This window comes from Myotis nattereri (assembly GCF_964212035.1).
Source record: "Myotis nattereri genome assembly, chromosome: 12".
Classification (NCBI taxonomy): Eukaryota; Metazoa; Chordata; class Mammalia; order Chiroptera; family Vespertilionidae; genus Myotis; species Myotis nattereri.
The window spans coordinates 26,000,634-26,021,766 of NC_138087.1; the positions used below are offsets into that span (position 1 = coordinate 26,000,634).

Genomic DNA, 21,133 nt, shown 5'->3' on the forward strand with positions numbered 1-21,133 from the left:
GAGTCTGTGTATGATATTCTCTTTCCTCCTAGTTGTAGAATTTCCACTCAGCCAGCCTTCCTGTGGTTCTGGATGATGTCCGTTCCGTCGTTTAGTTGTTTTTTGAAGTGGTTGTTCGAGGCAGCAATCTCCGGCGTTAACCTATGCCGCCACCTTGGTTTCTCTGACATTTCTTGACAGCTTAGAATGAAGCTATTTCTTTTATTCTTTTAATAAAACCCATCAAAACAGTTTCCTTCAACTGACAAGGCCAGCAATATACCTTGACTGCCCTACCACAGAGCTATAGCAACTCTAGCCCTCTATCATAATCTACTCTGTAGAAATCTGGATCAACTCTCCATTCCAGGCATCATATGTTCCACTTAGGTCTCTACCAAGACATCATTCTGATTGCTCGAGTTCAAACAAGTCAAGTTTGGCAGGTCCTTAGAGGTGAATCTAGAGTGAACTTTTAAGATTTGGGAACAGAGCAAGCCATCCTCTACAAATAACTATTCTCCTCTTGAAAATCAGCTTTAGACTTGACAGGCTACCAGTCCTCAGCAGATGCTGCATTCATGGCCACCATTGTACCATGAGTTGTTCATCATAAAATGCTTATTGTCTGATCTACGAACCCATAATCTGAACATACACAACAGCACTCTATCATAAAGTGAAAGTGTGTATACAAAACTGGGTCCAAGCAAGTCCTAAAGGCACAAGTACGTTGCAGGAGCAAGTAGTACAGATTCCCATGAGCCCTATTCTTGTTACATTGCTTGCTCTCTCTTAACCCAAATCCTGGACCCATGAAAAGTTTTCTATGATCAGCTGGCTAATGAAGAAAAATATGGCTTCATATATACTAGATGGTTCTGTATGATAAGCTGACACTACTTGAAAGTAGACAGTTGCAGCACTACAGCTCCACTCAAGGGTGACCATGAAGGATAGTGGTGAAGTAAAATCCTCCCAGTATATAGAACTTCAAGTAATAAACCTAATTGCCATTTTTCCTGAAATGAGACATGATCAAAGGTAAAAAACATACACCAACTTATGGGTAGTAGTTAACAGTTTGGCTGAATAGTCAGGGACTCGAAGAGATCACAATTAGAAAATTGGTAATAAGGTAGTCTAGGCAAGAGTATGTGTGTGGATAAACCTCTTCAAATGGTCATTATGCCCAGATCAACTTCAGTATCTTAATAATCAGGAGACCAAGATGAAGCATTCTGTGGATGTGAGCCAGCATCTTTTCCCAGCCACCACTGTCCATATAGCAACAGAGTCAGGGATGAAAATGGAATCATGGCAGCAAGGATGAATAATACATGAGCCCAGCAACATGGACTTCCATTCACCAAGACTGATAGGATTACAACCCCTGTTGAATGTCAAATCTATCAATAGCAAAGACAAACACTAAACCCATAGCCTGGCATTATTTTGTAGGTTGACCAGCCAGCCACTTGGTGGCAAAGCTAATTATACTATGTCACTTCCATCATGGAATGAGCAATGCTTTATTCTTACTAAGGAAGAATTACTCTAGATATAGATTTTTCTTCCCTAATCATAACATTTCTGCTGAAATCAACATCCATGAATTTATAAAATACCTTGGTCATCATTATGTATTCCATATAGCACTGCTTCTGACTAGGAAACTTAATTTTATAGCAAATTAAATATGGAAATGGTCTAATTTTCATAGAATTCCTGGGTTTATCATCCCTCAGAAGTAGCTGGCATACAGAATAGCAGAGTGGCCTTTTGAAGATTCATGGTGCTGGATAGATGGCAACACTCTATAGAACACAGATAATATCCTTCAGGATATAGTATATGCTCTGCGCCAGCAATTGATACATGCTGTGTTTCTCCCATAACCAGGATTCACAGATCCTGGAATCAAATATTGGAAAAGGGAGTGGCTCATCTCACTATTACATCTAATGGTCCATTAGTGAAATGTCTGCTTCCCATCCCCGAAACTATGGGCTCTATTGGTCTAAATCTTAATTCCCAAAGAAGAAAGGCTTCCGCCATGGGACACAGCAGTAACTACATTAAAATAGAAGCTGAGAATGTCACCTGGTTATTTCTGGGCTCCTTATGTCAGGAAACCAAAAAACAAAGAAGGTTCTTCTGTACCAGAATAATTAGTCTTGATTATCAAGGGAAAATTGGTCATGAGAAAGAGTATGTCTAGAATGCAAGACATCCCATGGGGCACCTACTAGTACATTCATGTTCTGTGATAAAAGTTAATAGACCAGCAATCCCACTTTAGGGAATACATCCAAAAGAATTGAAAGCAGGGTCTTGAAAAAATATTTGTACATACATGTTCATACCAGCACTATTTATAATAGCCAAGAGGTGCAAGCAACCCAAACTTCCATCAATGGATGAATGGATAAGCAAAATGTGATATATACATACAATGGAATGTTAGTGAGCCTTAATAAAGAAAAAACTCCTGTCACGTGCTATAGAACACTGGAACCTTCAGGACATTATGCTAAGTGAAACAGGCCAATCACAAAAAGACAAATATGTATGTTCCTACTACATGAACTAAAGTAGTCAAATTCATAAAAACAGAAAGTATAATGGTGGTTATTGGCAAGTGGAAGAAGAAAGAAAAGAAAATGTGATAATTAATTTTGTGTGTACACTTAACTGGGCCATGAACCCAGATTTTTAGTTAAACATTATTACTGGTCCTAGCCAGTTCGGCTCAGTGGATAGAGCATTAGCCCTCAGACTGAAGGGTCCCAGGTTCGATTCCAGTCAAGGACATGTACCTTGGTTGCAAGCTCAATCCGCAGTCAGGACCATGTAGGAGGGAACCAATTGATGTGTCTCTCTCACATCAACGTTTCTCTCTCTCTATCTCTACCCTTTCCTTCCACTCTCTCTAAAATAATCAATGGAAAAATATCCTCGGGTGAGGATTAATAACAACAACAAAAAGAGTATTTCTGGGTGTGTCTACAAGGATGTTTCTGGATGAGACTGACATCTGAATCAACAGACTGGGTAAAGCAGATTGCCCTCCCCAATGTAGGTGGGACTCATCCAATTCTTTGAAGGCCTGAATGGAATAAAAGGTTAAGAAAGAATGAATTCTTTCTCTCTGACTGTTTTCAAGCTGGACATCAGTCTTCTCCTGCCTTTAGATTTAGACTCTAACTGGAACTCAACCATCGGCTCTTCTGGTTCTTAGGACTTCAAAGTCAGACTGGAACTATACCATCAACTCTCCTGGGTATCTAGTTTGTCAAAGGCAGATTTTGGATTTCTCAGCCACCATAACCATGTAATTAATTAATTATCCCATTAAAGAATGTTGAGTATTCTCAGTTAAGTCACTCCCTTGGATTTCACAAACTTAAGCTATTACCACGATAAAGTAGGGCAAGTTTGTTTTGTAAACTTCAGTGAATTTGGAGAAGGGAAAAGAGAAGAAATTGGCAAATGACACCAAAAGAGACCATGACACCATGTGCTGCTGTTATAGGCATTCTCAGCTTCTCCATAATATTAATCTCTAGTTAAAATGTACCAGCCATGAGGTTCACCAAAACAATTAAAATTCTCAAGAAAATACAAGTTTGAGGCAATAATCCTTTATTAAAGGAAGAGAGGGCAGTTTCAGGGACTGCTGCTGAAAAAAATCTTATCCTGATTTTCCCAACAGCAATCCCTGAAATTGCCCAATTTCCAGGTGATATACACATGCCTAAAGGCATCAAATACTGTTACTATTATTTCCTAGGGTACCTTCAGCCACTCCAGCAGAAAAAAAAGAAATACCTCTGGAACAGTAGAAATGACTTCCACAAGGGACCAATTTCCTCCAGCTGCCAAACTGGAGGGCTCAATCTCAGTCAACACAAAAGTCAATCACCCTGAGGAGGATCCAAGACTGAGACATAACAAAAACTTACTTTTATGAACCAAATGACGGAAAAGCCACATTCTATAGGTTTGCTAGCATCCTCAGGTAGAGGTGAAATTGTATTAGAAGAAACACTCAAGGCAGAAAGACTACTTGGATTCAAAATGGGAAAAGATTTCTCCCCATACATATCCTACTATAAGAATTTCCATCAGGAAAGAAATGAGATATGAACAACTAGAGTACTTCAACTTCAGTGGAAAGTAGAAATAGGAAAAAAAAATGACCCTGATCAAATAAATTGAGACTATCTTGTCTAATGAGAATAGGCAATTAAGGTGACATTTCTATGATCCATGTAAGATTGTATATCTTTTCTTGAAGGTTATTCTTCCAGGTGACTGTGTAGGTTGCTAACCCAAAGAATGCTGTAATTTAAAGAGTCTATGGCAGGGGTGGGCAAACTTTTTGACTCGAGGGCCACAATGGGTTCTTAAACTGGACCGGAGGGCCGGAACAAAAGCATGGATGGAGTGTTTGTGTGAACTAATATAAATTCAAAGTAAACATCATTACATAAAAGGGCAAGGTCTTTTTTTTTTTAGTTTTATTCATTTCAAACGGGCCGGATGCGGCCCGCGGGCCGTAGTTTGCCCACGGCTGGTCTATGGCTATCTTTATAACCTCAAATATTTAATTCAAATGTAATATAGACCTTCAATCTGTTATTAATTCAACCACACTTTTATACATTCACATTCAAAAAATATTAATTGAGTGCCTGCATTGCACCAAGTATTGCCCTAACTGTTTAAAACACATTAGTAGAGAAAACCATGATGGCAGCATAGGTTAACGCCAGAGTTTGCTGCCTCAAACAACCACTTCAAAAAATACAACTAAAAGACGGAACGGACATCATCCAGAACCACAGGAAGGCTGGGTGAGTGGAAGTTCTACAACTAGGAGGAAAGAGAATAGCATACCGAGACTCAGAGGAGGCGCAGTGCTGAAGTCAAATACTAAGGTGCGGAGTGCATGCGGAGCGGACTGGCGGCTGAGGGCGCGATTGTCTGTTTCAATTGGGAGGGAGTCTCAGGTTCTGAGCTCCAGTTCCGGGCGAGTCTCTAGGGACCCAGGCTCAAACGGGAGAAGCAGGACTGTCTGGCTTTGGTCAGAACTAGAAGGCAGCTTTCTCTCCGAGGTTTGCAGCGGTTGCTGGGACTCTGAGAGGCATAGACTCTCAGATGGGACTGAGAGCAGCCATAACTGCTCACTCCACCCGCCCTGTTGATCCCCTGGGACCCGCCCCACCCAAGCCCTGCACAGAGCCATTTGTCGGATAGCCTCAGGCAAACGCTAGATTAGCACCTCCCTAGAGGACAGAAGTTCTCTCACTGCAGACACAGCTGATTATCACAGCCACTTGGCCTGGAAGTCAAATCCCACCTAGTATTAGCTACAATAATCAAGGCTTAACTACAACAAGACTGCGCACAAAGACCACTAGGGGGTGCACCAAGAAAACATAAAAAAATGCGGAGACAAAAAAACAGGACGCAAATGTCAAAAATGGAAGATATAGACCTCAAAACCACACTTTTAAGGTTTTTCAATAATTTTCTAGAAACTGCCAATAAATGTAGTGAGATCCTCAAGAAATCTAATGAGATCCTCGATGTTGTGATAAAGAACCAACTAGAAATTAAGCATACACTGACTGAAATAAAGAATATTATACAGACTCCCAACAGCAGACCAGAGGAGCGCAATAATCAGGTCAAAGATTTGAAATGCAAAGAAGCAAAAAAACACCCAACCAGAAAAGCAAAATCAAAAAAGGATCCGAAAATACGAAGATAGTGTAAGGAGCCTCTGGGACAGCTTCAAGCGTACCAACATCAGAATTATAGGGGTGCCAGAAGATGAGAGAGAGCAAGATATTGAAAACCTATTTGAAGAAATAATGACAGAAAACTTCCCCCACCTGGTGAAAGAAATAGACTTGCAGGTCCAGGAAGCGTGGAGAACCCCAAACAAAAGGAATCCAAAGAGGACCACACCAAGACACATCATAATTAAAATGCCAAGAGCAAAAGACAAAGAGAGAATCTTAAAAGCAGCAAGAGAAAGAAACTCAGTTACCTACAAGGGAATACCCATACTACTGTCAGCGGATTTCTCAACAGAAACTTTGCAGGCCAGAAGGGAGTAGCAAGAAATATTCAAAGTGATGAATACCAAGAACCTACAACCAAGATTACTTTATCCAGCAAAGCTATCATTCAGAACTGAAGGTCAGATAAAGAGCTTCACAGATAAGGAAAAGCTAAAGGAGTTCATCACCACCAAACCAGTATTATATGAAATGCTGAAAGGTATCCTTTAAGAAGAGGAAGAAGCCGAAACCGGTTTGGCTCAGTGGATAGAGCGTCGGCCTGCGGACTGAAAGGTCCCGGGTTCGATTCCGGTCAAGGGCATGTACCTGGGTTGCGGGCACATCCCCAGTAGGGAGTGTGCAGGAGGCAACTGGTCGATGTTTCTCTCTCATCGATGTTTCTAACTCTCTATCTCTCTCCTTTCCTCTCTGCAAAAACTCAATAAAATATATTTAAAAAAAAAAAGAAGAGGAAGAAGAAAAAGGTAAAGATACAAATTATGAACAACAAATATGCATCTATCAACAAGTGAATCTAAGAATCAAGTGAATAAATAATCTGATGAACAGAATGAACTGGTGATTATAATAGAATCAGGGACATAGAAAGGGAATGGACTGACTATTCTTGGGTGGGGGGAAAGGGGTGTGGGAGATGCGGGAAGAGACTGGACAAAAATCGTGCACCTATGGATGAGGACAGTGGGTGAGGAGTGAGGGCGGAGGGTGGGGCGGGAACTGGGAGGAGGGGAGTTATGGGGGAAAAAAGAGGAACAAATGTAATAATCTGAACAATAAAGATTTAATTAAACAAAAACATATTAGTAAATAAAAGAGATAAATATCCTCGCCCTCATCTATAAAAATTAACCTATGATGGTTAGTTTTATGTGTCAACTTGACTGGGCTAAGGATGCAATATAGCTGATTTGTCTAGGTTTGTCTGTGAGGGTATTTTGAAAGAGGTTAGCATTTGAATAAGTTGACTGAATAAAGAAGATTTGCCCTCACCAATATGGGCAGACATTATCTAACCCATTGCTCCCCTACTCACCCTCCCCAACAAGAGAACAAAAACATGGAAGAAGAGCAAATTCTCTTTCTTCTTGAGATGAGACTTCCATCTTCTTTTACCTGTGGACATCAGAACTCCTGGTTTTTGGGCGTTCCTACTCCAGGACTTACCCGGGATTATACCACCAGCTTGATTGGCTCTTCAGCTTGCCGAGTACAGACCATGGGATTTCTGAGCCTCCATAACTGAGCTATTCCTATAATAAATCTCTTCATATGTTTATCTATATGTATACAGGTAAATATAACATATATTATATAAGATATATAAGATATGTAAGATACATATATTTCTATCCATACATACGTGTGTGTGTATGTGTGTATATATATATATATTTATACAGATATATTTATCCTATTTGACTATTTCTCTGAAGAAGCCTAACAATACCTATATAATAATAAATGTGCCAAATAATATATTAGACCACAGTGCTATGGTGAGAATAAATCAGAGCAGAAAAGGGGCAGAGGTAGTGAGGCCAGTGGCATGGGAATGGTTAGTGGGTAAGCTTTCTGGAGAAGGTGAGATTTGAGCATAGATTTAAGGAAGATCATAAAGAGAGCTATGAAGACATATCTAGGTGAAGAATTTCCAGGTAGAAGAAATGGCCAGAACATCAAGGCAACAGCACCATGAGGTGTTCAAGACATAGGAGGCCAGTGTTGTCCCAACAGAGGGAGGGAGTCAAAGAATAACAGGTCAAAGGGATGATAAGGGATAGAAGCAGACCTTGTAGGGTCTGGCACACCATTTCTAGCACTTCAGCTTCTACTCTTAATGAAGTGCAGCGCCCAGCAAGGTTTAAAGCGCAGGAATGACATGCTCTAACCTAGGATTTCCAATTATCCTTCTGGTGGCTATAGAGAAAACAGACTACAGAGGAAGCAAGGTGGAAGCAGAGACCAGTTAGTAAGAAGGGGAAGAGGTGCTGAAGGCATTTAGGAAACTATCACTCTGATCACTGGTGAGGAGCTCAAGGTAAATCCTCTACTTAAGTAAAGTCCTTAATGTCTTGGACTAACTGAAACTTTGCCTTGTCTGCTACATGAAGATAAGGTGATGGTTACTCTTGCTTCAGAAAGATTTCTTAATATAGAGGATCACACCAAACCTGAAGGAGACAGGGAAGAGAACACCTGGCAACTCTGGGCTAAAATTCATTCAGGAAAATAATTTTCATTCATTCCATTTTAAAGAGCAAGTCAACAAACAGAAAGAAAGAAAGAAATGATTTCTACCATGGATTGCTTTTCCTGGAATTGCGGGGGGGCATGGTATAGATTAAATTGAAAGGTATGAAGAGGTAATAAAAGGGAGTAAAGCACTATTGCCATAACTGCAAAACAGAGGGCCGCTCTGGGAAACCCTTCCCAATATAACTAAATTAATTTTGCAGCAAATTGTTAAAGAACCTTACACCATTAAACAACAATAGGTCTCAGTAATAAAACAGTACCAATGTAAAAGTAAATTTTATCCTTCAAAGTTTTATCAAATATATTTGAAAATTTGATATCCATATTTTTATGTCACTTGTATATACCTTGATTTTTTCCACAGTAACAACCCATGAAACACTAATGCTGTTTCGGAAAAAAATTAATAAAAACAAAGAAAGTTACACATTAATTTCATAAAAGCATTACTAAAAAATATGAAGGATTAAAGCAGACCCCAAAAATAGATAACAGCAAAGCACACTACATTTCTAATAGTTTACCAGTAGAAATGTACAATCTATCAGGTAAATGGGCCTTGGTCATATTCTTCTGCTCTTTCTAGAACAATAAAACTGCCTGAACTTGAGAGTTTCCTAAAGAACCCATTCGCTGCCCAGCTTATGTGGCTCAGTGGCTTAGCATCAATTCATGCACCAAGAGGTCGCCAGTTCAATTCCTGGTCACAGCACACGCCCAGGTTGCAGGCCCAGTCACCAGTGGGGGGCATGTAGGAGGCAGCCCATAGATGTTTTTACCTCTCTCTCTCTCTCTCCCTCTCCCTTCTCTCTCTAAAAAAGAAATCAATAAAATTTTAAAAACCATATTTTTAAAAATATAACTCATTTGCCAAATATCTGTTTGGTTCCTTTAAAAAACAGAGTTCTGGCCCCACCACTGTGGCTTGGTAGTTGAGCGTCAACCCATGAACCAAGAGGTCTCAGTTCAATTTCCGATTGGGGCACATGCCTGGGTTGCAGCTCAATCCCTAGTGTGGGGCTTGCAGGGGGCAGCCAATTGATGATTCTCTCTCATCATGGATGTTTCTCTCTCTCTCCCCCTCTTCCTTCCTCTCTCTGAAATCAACAAAACATATTTTAAAAAAACAACAGAGCTTTGGAGCTCAATTTTAAAGTATAAGGAATTTAATTTTATGTGCTTTTTAAAGAATATAATAGAGTCAGAAAACAACTAAATAATTCAAGGCTGACATTATGGCAAAAGACAGCTAAAGGAGAAAAGTAAAAGTATTTAAGCCAAAGCTACTCCAGCACATATAATGGCATAAGCACACAAAATAAGGAAGAAGAAATGAACAACATTCATTAGCCAACTACTGCTTTTGCTAGTTTCCAAAATATAACTACCTAATATACAATTTTTATAGTTTTTTTATCATATTAAGTGCATTAATACTAAAATCAAAATATCTTACCTAAGCATTTTTATCTAGAGGGAATATATATGGCAACAGGAAATGAAGGCGAAAACTAGCTTAGAAAGCAACATGTAGAATACGCAGTGTTACAGCCTGTGTCCTACAAAACCTTTTGAATGCATGACCTTTAAGTTGCTGAAGGTTGCTTCAGAATTTGGCTCCGTTTGATCGAAACATCTGCTTCCCTTGCAGGTATACTGTAAGGACTTTTCTCTCAGTTGGTTTCAGAACACAGCAGTGAGCCCTTGTCTGTCCAATCACACAGACCCCGATACTTGTAAATCAAGTTCTGGGAGGACAACAGCAGGTCCACATTCCGTCACCCTTTCTCAGCCAGCCAGGCCAACTGACTGCTGTGAGGACTGTTCTTATCATGTCATCAAATCAAAACATGTTGAGATGAGGGACCATAAGAGGCATCTGCAGAATTCCCAAAACGCAGTGACTTTGGAACACTGACAGATGCATCTGTCATTTTATACCTTCAACTAACCTGATGTACACTGGCCCGACACAGTAAAGCTGTCCACGATCGATTCCAATTCTTTCACATTATTTTCACATGTCTCTACTAGGAAGGCCTGGTGCTTCTTAGCCTTTTAATTAAGAAAAAAAATTACACATAATAAGGTCATGCATAAGAGCTGCAGATTTTGTGTGTGAACATACATAGCACAATTAAGGATAAACAAGCTAATAACCCCATTCAAGTCCATTATTAATAAACCTCTTTCTGTCTTAATCATGCCTTTTACTTGGCTTAATGTAATATTGGATAAGGTCTCACTTAACAATTTACTGAGGCTTTAGTGCCTGGCACTATTGTAAGTATTTTATACATAGTAATTATTTTTACTCTTACAACAACCCTATGAGGGAAGGGCCTTTATTATACCAATTTTACAGATAAGAAAACTGAGAAACAGAAATTAAAGAACACTTTAAAAGATCACGCTGGCAGTCATGTGATAAACTGCCAGACAGTGGTCAAGAATGAATGCAGTAAGACCAATTGGAAGGAACTGTAACAGTCTACTTAAGAGGTGGTGGAAGCTTAGGCAGTAGAATGGCCAGACCTTGGTAACATTGGATTAGACGATGTTAATTGGGCTGGGCTGGGCTGGGCTGGGCTGGGCTGGGCTGGATTGGATTGGATTGGATTGGATTGGATTGGATTGGATTGGATTGGATTGGATTAGGCTGGGAAACTGTTCAGATGAAAGGAGAGGCCAAGAGTGATCCCAAGTTTTTAGGTTTAGAGAACTGGGCCAATTTCAATAGATGAGTAAGGACAGTGAAGGTGAAAAAGTCTAATTTTGGCTGTTTTCGTTTGCTTATTTTTATTTGTTTGCTTGCTTGCTTGCTTGTTTTTGGCAGGAAGTACCAGTCATGAATTCTATTTTGATTATATTACAATGGAGGTACCTTTAACACACACCCAGCAAAAGCACAATGCCTAAATAAATGGTCCTAAATAAATATTTTTGAACTAACAAAGAACAAGTAAGGTAGAAAAATATGGGAAGCATCTGGACATAATGGTGCAAAGCTCAGTAGGAAAGAGCAGGAATAGGTTTGGAATCATCTACAGATATCACCTGAAGCCTGCCTTGAGAGTATCTGATGAGGAGAGAGAAAAGAGCTTTTTTTTTTTTTTTTTTTTTTGGTGTACAGGATGACTCTCCAACCAACCAAGCCACCTGGCTAGGCTCTTAATAGCTTTTTGATGAGCAAGAAATTCTAGAATGGAAGCAGAACATATCACCTAAATAAACAAAACCCTTGGGTTAAAAACAAAGTGCCAGCCAAAGATAAATACTAAGTTTCTAATTTTTGATTAACATATTTTACCATGTGACATAAAGAATAAGTTTAGCGCCCTGACCAGGTGGCTTCGTTGGTTGGAGCATTGTCCCGTACAACAAAGAGTTGAGGGTTTGATTTCTAGTCATGGCCCATGCGTAGGTTGCAGGTTTAATCCCCATTTGGAGCACATGCAAACGCAGCCAATCAATGTTTTTCTCTCTCATATAGATGTCTGAACTTTTGAAACAGTTCTGAACACTTTTATATATACATATATATTTTATTGATTTTTCACAGAGAGGAAGGGAGAGGGATAGAGAGTTAGAAACATCGATGAGAGAGAAACATCAATCAGCTGCCTCCTGCACATCCCCTACTGGGTATGTGCACACAACCAAGGTACATGCCCTTGACCGGAATCAAACCTGGGACGCTTGAGTCCGCAGGCTGATGCTCTATCCACTGAACCAAACTGGTCAGGGCAATCTGAACATTTTTTAACTCTAGTAAGTTTCTGACCTTTTAACTTGAATACATTTTAAGCCATTACAAAGGAATTCTGAGTAAAACCAGGGGAGCTCTGGAACCTGTAATCAACATCACACCCATTTGCTCCACAGCTCTCGCCTTCTCATACGATCTTCCACCTAGTACCTACCACTGCATACCCAGCGCATTTGTAAGGACTGAAGGAGAGCTTGCTCAGCTGAACTGAATTTGATCGAGTTAGCTTTCACAATCGTCACTATCTGCAGCTTTTCCTTTGATACTATTTATGATAGCTAATATCTCATATAATGAAATATCACCCTCCCTTATGTACCTTTACAATTAATTTATTTTTCAGTAGATGGTACCTTCCAATTTGAATAAAGGGCCTTGACATACCCCTTCTTCTCTCTCTTTCTTTCCCTCTCTCTCTCTCTCTCTCTCTCTCTCTCTCTCTCACACACACACACACACACACACACACACACAGAGTAGCATTTTACTTTTTCACAGGTCAAAAATGAGATTTGAATTTTCAGATACTTAATAATTTATGTAAAAATAAATTTCAAAAAGCTTTATACTAACATTATAAATTTAGAAAGCCAGACATGTAATAAGCATTTAAATATAAATACACATATTTAATGAATATTACTTAATGTTAAATTTTTAAGAAACATTGAGAGACAAAAAGTGATATTTATAAAATCAAAAACAATGCTCATGTATAAATACTATTATTCTGGGTGAAAATAGGAATCAACACATTTTTAGTAAAATTCAGAATAGAATATTTTTAGCCCAATAGTTTCAAATGCCTCCTATAAAACCAGAAGCATGTCCTTCTAAAGCAAACCTAATAGATTATTTGAAGCAAAATATTATCAAGAAGCATTAACTTTACCACAAAGTATGGCAATCAAAGCACTTTCCCAAATTCTATCTAATGCTAGCAATCATTATCATTATATAATAAGCCAAGCCCCCAAAGTATAGGGAAAATATATATATACTTGACCATTTTCAATCACAAGTTCTTCAGAGAATAAATATTCTTTGAGCAAAACCTCATGAGAACTAGAATTCCCTTTCCAATATATGATCTCTCCTAGAGCTGTAACTAAATATTACTGAGTGGCAGAAAAACAAATCTCAAGGAATGATGGACTTAAAAAAATTTCATTGTAGAAAGCACAAAGCAAGTTCTAATAATACCAATTTGAAAATGATAGCTCCCCAGCTTCAAGAGAAGCAGATAAAAAACTCACAGTAATGACTAAAAAACCCAACCGACCTGCTGAGCCTCTGGACCTTAATAAGCATGATCACTGAGCAGCCTCAACTAGAAATTGTTTTATTTAGTGCTTGATTAAATCATTATTAAACTCATAGGTTTTAAAATTAATAGTTCAATTTTAATCAAAACCTTTTAAAGTCAAATTCAATATTATATAACACAGAATACAAAACTAATTTTGTTAAATCCTTAGGTGTCCAATGTTGAAATTCTATTAATTCTGTGACATTAAAGATAATAATATACTATTCATTGACTAATCACAACTTTAATTATTAATTTCATTAAAATAAAAGAATTATTAAAATCAACTGGGTTTTAAATTTTTGACTTTTCCAAAATTATGTTCTATATTTGTATTATATCTCTTGACAGTGAGGAGCTATCATTTTCCAACTGGTTTATTAGTACCTTGTGTGTCCTGACCAAGATGAACTCTATGGCCTCTTCCAGCTCTAAAAAGCTATAATATACTATATTATACAACTGTTATTACATTTTTTTACAATTGTTATTTTTAAGTCTCAAAACTTCCTTAAGTCTTTGCATGTTATTAATACTTTTATCTTACTAGCAAACCTATAGAGGAAAGAGGCTTTAATCTTCTCTTGCAATGCAACAGAGAAAATAAAAACTAAGACTTGAATAATGACCATGAACATAACCTAAACTAGAAAACAAGCTGTTACCTCAAAGGGAGAGAAAAATTACCTGTAGGTAATTGCTGCTTCCCATCTATATTCTATAAAATACTGAAACTATTATGTTCAAAAGAAATATGACTATGGGAAAGACACACTAGGGTACACAGGGTCATGAAATGTCATTAAAACAAAGTTTCATTTCCAAAACAAAAGGTAAAAGCTTCCTAAGTCATTTTCTCTTCGGTCAAAAACAATTATGAATTCAAAGCAAAAATAACAGCTAGACTTTGAGGATGCAGAAATAGAAAAAATCTGTTTTCTGTGGTTTAAACGTTTTAATTTGACAGATATCTCTTCATAGAACAAATTTAAAAAACCTGCTCCCAAAAGCCACTAATCTATCGAAAGGGGGGAAAAAAGGCAATATAAGAATACGTACAACAAAAAATAAATAAATAAAAAATAAAAAAAATTAAATTAAAAAAAAAAGAATACGTACAACAAAAATATTTTAGGAAAAATTATAGATTCTTTATTTTAAAAATTGTACTTACTATTTAGTGTAATACTATTTCCATTAAATAAATTTTCATTAAATAATTTTAAAATTTCATACTATAGTCAGGTAGAGAGGTAGAAAGCAACAGTTCCAATACGCATAAAACAGAACAAGTTAAAAGAGAGAGCTAGAAATAGTGAAGGGAAAAAAAGAGGAGGAAAAGAAAACAAAGATGGAAGAAAGTAAGACATGAAGTTAGAGGGTTAAGTGAAATGAAAAATGAAGAGAAAACTATAGTTATGTTGAACCATATAAACTGCTAATCATTTAGGCTGCAAGCTGAATAAGTTTTTTGAACATCCCTTTAGCTCCTTTGCAAAGAACTATTCACAGATTTTCAACTGCTTTTAGTAATGCATCAAGCTTTGAGGAAATAACCCACAATCTTCATCACTATGATAAAACAATCGTGTTTTATAGGATGATTGCCAAGGGCCCACACAAGTAGACAGAGGTTGCTAGTACGCTACAATTTACCTTATTTCAGATCATTTACCAACTTATAAATGTTAAAAAATAAAAACCTGTTGGCACCAAGTAAATTTTTTCAACCACAAAGCGCCCATACCTCAGAGGTCTTCTTTTATTTTGTATCTAGTCAGCGGAGTGCTGGAAGGCTAGAATTGGGAGGGAGGATGCATGCAACTTATATTGGCGACTGTATTCTTTGCTGTTACATTCCCAGTTTTCACTGTTGCTCACTTTCTAAACCATTTAGTACAGTGTCTAATAAGCAAGCAGACCAAATCCAAGACTCAGCTCAATAACTCTGACATGTTTTTATCCACCACTGACTCAGCTTCCTGAATCAGGAGTTAAGAGATGGAACAGCCCATGAAATTTAGGGTAGCACCTAACAGGCACCAGAATATGCTACCCAGAGAGCTCTAAACTTTCTAAAACCCCACATCCCAAATACTTAAACAACAAATTCAACCACAGAGGAAACAATATCAACCCCTGGATCAGAACACATTGACTATCTTGAGTTGAGTGGAGAATGTATATAAAGCTGGATCATTTGAAAATTACAGCGTTTCAATTTTATACCATCTTTACCTCTTAACCTGGGCAGCATTGATTTGGCCACCACTTCTTGCTATAACCCAAAGTTTTTTAACAAGGAGAAAAAATACTTATTTCCCTCAATAACTGATATCACTAAGAGTTATGAGATTTGGTTGAAATTGAAGTAGCCAAAGAGGAAATAGGGCATTACTGTACACCTTGTGCCCTCCCTGTTAGGGTTCCCAGCAAACTGCAGAGTAGGAGTATGTTGCATCAGCCCAGCCAGTGTGGCTCAGTGGCTGACCTATGAACCAGGAGGTCTTGGTTAGATTCCAGTTTAAATCCACCTAGCATATGTTTCTTGAGGCAAGTACCATAGTGTAATCTTGGCATATGGGATGATTTACGTTAAACTCAATGCATTCGCAATTTTTAGGACACATCAGATTTTGGTGAGTACTATTTTAAAGATGCTAAACAAAGTACTAAAGAAATACAAAGTGGGGAAGGGGCAGGATTCTCAGTTAAGGTGGATAATAAAGTAGGGAAAGAGAATGATGGATAGCTGCACAGGTTGCAAGGTTATCAGAGCGGAGTGTTAAAGGATATACAGGAACTTGTAAATAAAAAAAAAAGAGAGGGAGCATTTTAATCAATGTGGGTCAAAGAAAAAGACAACTTGAATAAAAGCAAGAAGATATGATCATGCCTATGCGTTTAGGAAGCCAAGGACTCTACTGTGGCTGGAGTAAGGCAATGGTGGAAGAAGAAGCTGGAAAAGTTCACATGGAGCCCAAAGAAAAGGGCCTTAGACAAGAAGCTGGACTTTATTCTGAAAGCAACACGGAGGCATTGATGATTTTTTTAATAAAGGGTGACAAGAACAGATCAATATTTTAAAAAGACAAACTTGGTGATGGTGTGAAAGCTAGTTTATTGCGGAATGGAAACAAAGTTATCAGGTACAAAATCATTACAAAAGGGAGTCTTTTAACTCATTAGATCTGTTAATTATAAATCCTGATACATGCCCCCCCTCCCATTCACCTAGGTAACATTGTTTTATGCACCTAAAAATAAATTAAAAGATAAGTAAAAACCACAGAATAAATTTTAAAACATTCTATGATTCAATTTTCACAAATTCAATTAGTTTTCCCAATAATTCCAAAAAGGAGAGGTTTTATTATGTACATCTTAGTTGTAATCAGCATATCTAGTTTTGAAATTTTATATCAATGTCACTAAAATTACTTTCATACTATTATCTCATCGCATGCTGTGAGAAAAAGCCTGTTAAACATCAAATATGACCCAATAAAATAATTGCCATAGGGTTTTTATCCTTACCATTACAAGTTCTTCCTGTAATTCACTGCAACTTTTTTCATTATACTGAAGTCTCTTTGAAAGGTCTGTAATTACTTTCTTCTGCTCCTCAATCTCTTCATTTAGTTTCTTGTTTTTGGAAAAATACTCTTTTTCTAATCTGAAAAGTTAAAGTGTTGGAGCAAGTTTTTCAAATATGCTTTTATCAAGTCCTATTATACACCTTTCAGACAAGAGACAGGTGTACTTTCAAGACAAAAGGCTTTACTAGGTCACCTCCTATTTTTGCAAATAAAAAGGGTTGCACATTCTTAAATATCTTGTGTTAGCAGATATTTGTATATGCCCAACTGTACAAGCAAGATATGTTTAGTGTTGATTTGGTCCACAGGCATGGATGTATGGAACAAAATGACAGATCTCAGAGGGGAGGAGAGTAAAGAGGATGGGAAGAGATTAACCAAAGAATATACCAATATATGCATATATACCTAACCCATATATACAGACAATAGTGTCGGAAAGTCTGGGGTGGAGTAGGGTCTGGGTGGAGGAGGGCAATATTGGGGAGGTGGGGTACATCTGTAATATTGTCAACAATAAATTTTTTATTAAAATTTTCAATTAAAAATTATTGTTACTTAGAAAATATAAAATTAATGCAACTGTTATTTGGGGGTTTTTTAAAATAAAATCCAAAGTGAGTCCATTGAAATGAGCCCATCCGCTTGCTGCCAGGAATTTCATGTACAACCCGAAGAAGTTGGTTCCCATGCTTCTGCCAACAGCCCACCCACGGGAAGTGAGCAGGGCAGGAGCGTGCTGAAGAGTAATGAGAGCCCCTGCCTCTTGGAATTCCAATAGGGAAGAGTTGGGACTTAAAAGATGGAGGATTTAGGCAAGAAAGAAAAAAAAAGAAGGTAGAAGTAGGAAAGATACCTTCTTTCCTACCAGATTCCCATTCTATTATTTTTTTTAAAGAGCTCAGCTAAGAATGTAACAACAGCCAGTGTGGTTCAATGGCTGACCTATGAACCAGGAGGCCACGATTCGATTCCCAGTTAGGGGTGTGTAGGAGGCAGCTGATCCATGATTTTCTCTTATCATTGGTGTTTCTATCTCGCTCTCCCTCTCCCTTCCTCTCTGAAATCAATTAAAATATTTTTTAAAAAATTACTGGCTGAGTCCAGGGGTTATGCACATGTGCATACAAGTTCTCTGAGATTGGACAGTCTGTTCCATGCTTCTATGTCTCTGAAGGCCTGGGGTGGTTGGTGGGGGTGGGCTAGGAGAAGTCAAAGGGGGGAAAAGGGAGACAAGTAATACTTTCAACAATAAAGATATTTTTTAATGACTGGTCGAAAATATTACAAGCATTACTAATAAAGGTAATCACAGTGAAAGAGTTTTAAAATTTTTCAAACTCTGTCTTTCAAGTGCCAGCTTTATTATTTTTGCCATACTCATAACAATTACTACTACTGAAATAATACTTTAAGTTAAATTAAGTATTGTAAAAGGAATATTTATATTACTTTTATATTACTTTTGTAAATGGAAAACCATGAACTATTTGTCATAAATAGAAACAAACATTAAAAATAAATACATAGCTCTAATTGCCAACCTATTATCATGTCCATACCAATGGTGGGAAAATAGGAGAAAATGATTTAAAATGTTTACTAATTAAAATAAATAAATTTAAAAAATAAAATGTTTACTAATGACTTTTGGGGGGAACATATTTAAAAAGTATAAATTTCTTAAAGCATCCCACAGAACATTCCAGATAAAAGGCTGTTGGATTAAAAAAGGTTAAAATTAGTAGGAGTCAGAAAGATCATGATCTGCCACTTATTACCTGTATGTCCTTACCCTCTTAAGCCTCAATTTCCACCTCTGTAAAACGGAGGTAAGAAGAGTAGCTACCTCTTAAGGCAGCGGTTCTCAAACTGTGGTTCACCACCCTGTGGGTCTCGACCCCTTTGGGGGTCGAACAGCCCTTTCACAGGGGTCGCCTAAGACCATCAGAAAACACCTATATAATTACATATTGTTTTTGTGATTAATCACTATGCTTTAATCATGTTCACTTTGTAACAATGAAAATACATTCTCCATATCAGATATTTACATTGCAATTCATAACAGTAGCAAAATTACAGTTATGAAGTAGCAACGAAAATAATTTTATAGTTGGGGGTCACCACAACATGAGGAACTGTATTAAAGGGTTGTGGCATTAGGAAGGTTGAGAACCACTGTTTATATATGTGTTTTCCAATGGTCTTAGGCGACCCCTGTGAAAGGGTCGTTCGGCCCCCAAAGGGGTCGCGACCCACAGGTTGAGAACCGCTGTCTTAAGGTGTTATATAAATTAAGGGAAATCATGCAATACCGGGCTGGAAGTAAGCATGCATACTAGACACTAGTATAGATTACTCCTACTATTATTTCTGCAGTTTGAGAAAATCTCAAACATTATCCATCTCCACACAGACCATTTTAGGTAGCCTAGAAATCAAGGTCTTTAAAGATACTGTATTATCTCAACAGAGATCATATAAAATGCATTAATACATTTACTTTCTAGTGCAAGAACTGCATTCCTGAGACTACTTGGAACAGCTATGATACTTAAAAATCCAAGAGCATTTCCATATTTACCAGTACAGGGAAGCAGAGTTATAGTTTATGAAGTCCTTCACCCCCAATCTACCACTGACATTAATGGGAGCTATAGCTAACATTCACACTTATATAGGTTTCATAAACTTAGAGAATTTTACGTAAGACACTTACAAACTTAGTTTTGCAAAGCTCTCTTGTGCATTATGCTTTTCTCGCTCATATGCACTTTCAACTTCTCTGAACTCATTCTTGATCATTTCCAAATCAGCAACAGCTTCTGCTTGGCTGGCCTTTTCTACCTGCAAAGCTCCTTCAAGGTCTCGAATCCGCAACTACCAGATGAGAGAAAAGTAATTAAAGCGAGCAAGGAAATGCTAGTGGCATCAATCTCAAATTGAGTAGAATACTTTATCAACAGCAGATTATCAACCATCAAACACTTCTTTCTTTCTGCTTTGGTTTAAAAAGGGAAATAGAGAAAAGACAGTTTACTCCCTTTCTCAACAAGTTTGTTTGTTGCTGTTGTTTAAAGATTTTTTTAAATTGATTTTTAGAGAGACGAAGGGAGAAGGAGAGACAAAAAAAAAAAAAAAATCCATGTGAAAGCAGAACATTGATTGGTTGCCTCCTCCTTGCCCCCTACCAGGGATCGAGCCCACAACCCCAGCATTTTCCCTGACCAGGAATCCAACAGGCAACCTTCTGGTGCATTGGAGAACGCCCAACCAACTGAGCCACACTGGCCAGGGCTTTCTCAACATGTTTAATGAAAGTGAGGAAGAGTGGAAGAATAGTTAACTGTGCTAAGGAAAAGTAAAGGTTGGATATGATATAACCTGCCCCATCCAAGTGCCTAATTTTGACCTCCTAGTCCACTGACACTCCTTTTCTAAAATATAATAAATGTAGTGTGTGTTTTTTTAACTAAATGCAATTATTCTTCCCCTGTTTGAGAAACATCATTACATCTTTATAAGCCTAAGAAAGTTAACACATCTTTTTATTCCTGGACGCCTTCATTTTAATTCCCCTCTCAGATTCAATCCTTCTCTTTATTATGTTCCCATAGTATTTTAGTATTTCATATTTTTATCTCTTCATCTATCTATATAACTATATAGTATTTCTGGTGATGGAATGTAAGTGCCAAAAGAAGCTCCTTCGCTTTTTATACCTGCAGCTTTTAATACACTGATAGGCAATATGTACAGGATAAACACTCAATAAAGTCGCATATTTTTAATGTTTTCCAAAATAAATTCATCCCATTATTGTGGATAAAAAGAACACTCTGATCAGCAAATCTTTCTGGCCAGCTTGATAAATATTTTGGACTCTGCAGGCCATGAGATGTCTGTTGCAATGGCTCCATTTCACCACTGTAGCATAAAAGTAGACGAGATAAAAATTCACAAGAACAGGCAGTGAAATCTGGCCTGTGCACTGAACTGTGCAAACTCCTCTTCTAATACAGGAAAGACTATACCCTTATAGTAAATAGGATGAGTGTCTTAACAATATGCTACCCATTCTAAATGCACATCTTGGTTCTCTGAGTATAATGCTGTTTTTCCC

The 21,133-nt window shown here is 37.7% G+C and overlaps 1 protein-coding gene across 1 annotated transcript in view; it reads right to left on the reverse strand.

The window, feature by feature from the left end:
* Positions 1–21,133, reverse strand: part of CCDC171 (coiled-coil domain containing 171) — a 265,960-nt gene that overhangs the window by 189,544 nt on the left and 55,283 nt on the right. Inside the window, exons 9-11 of the mRNA XM_081103031.1 lie at positions 19,730–19,890; positions 16,946–17,084; positions 10,283–10,385 (exon numbers count right to left, since the gene is read on the reverse strand). Coding sequence (XP_080959157.1) covers positions 10,283–10,385; positions 16,946–17,084; positions 19,730–19,890 — 403 coding nt within the window. The remainder of the gene's footprint in view (positions 1–10,282; positions 10,386–16,945; positions 17,085–19,729; positions 19,891–21,133) is intronic.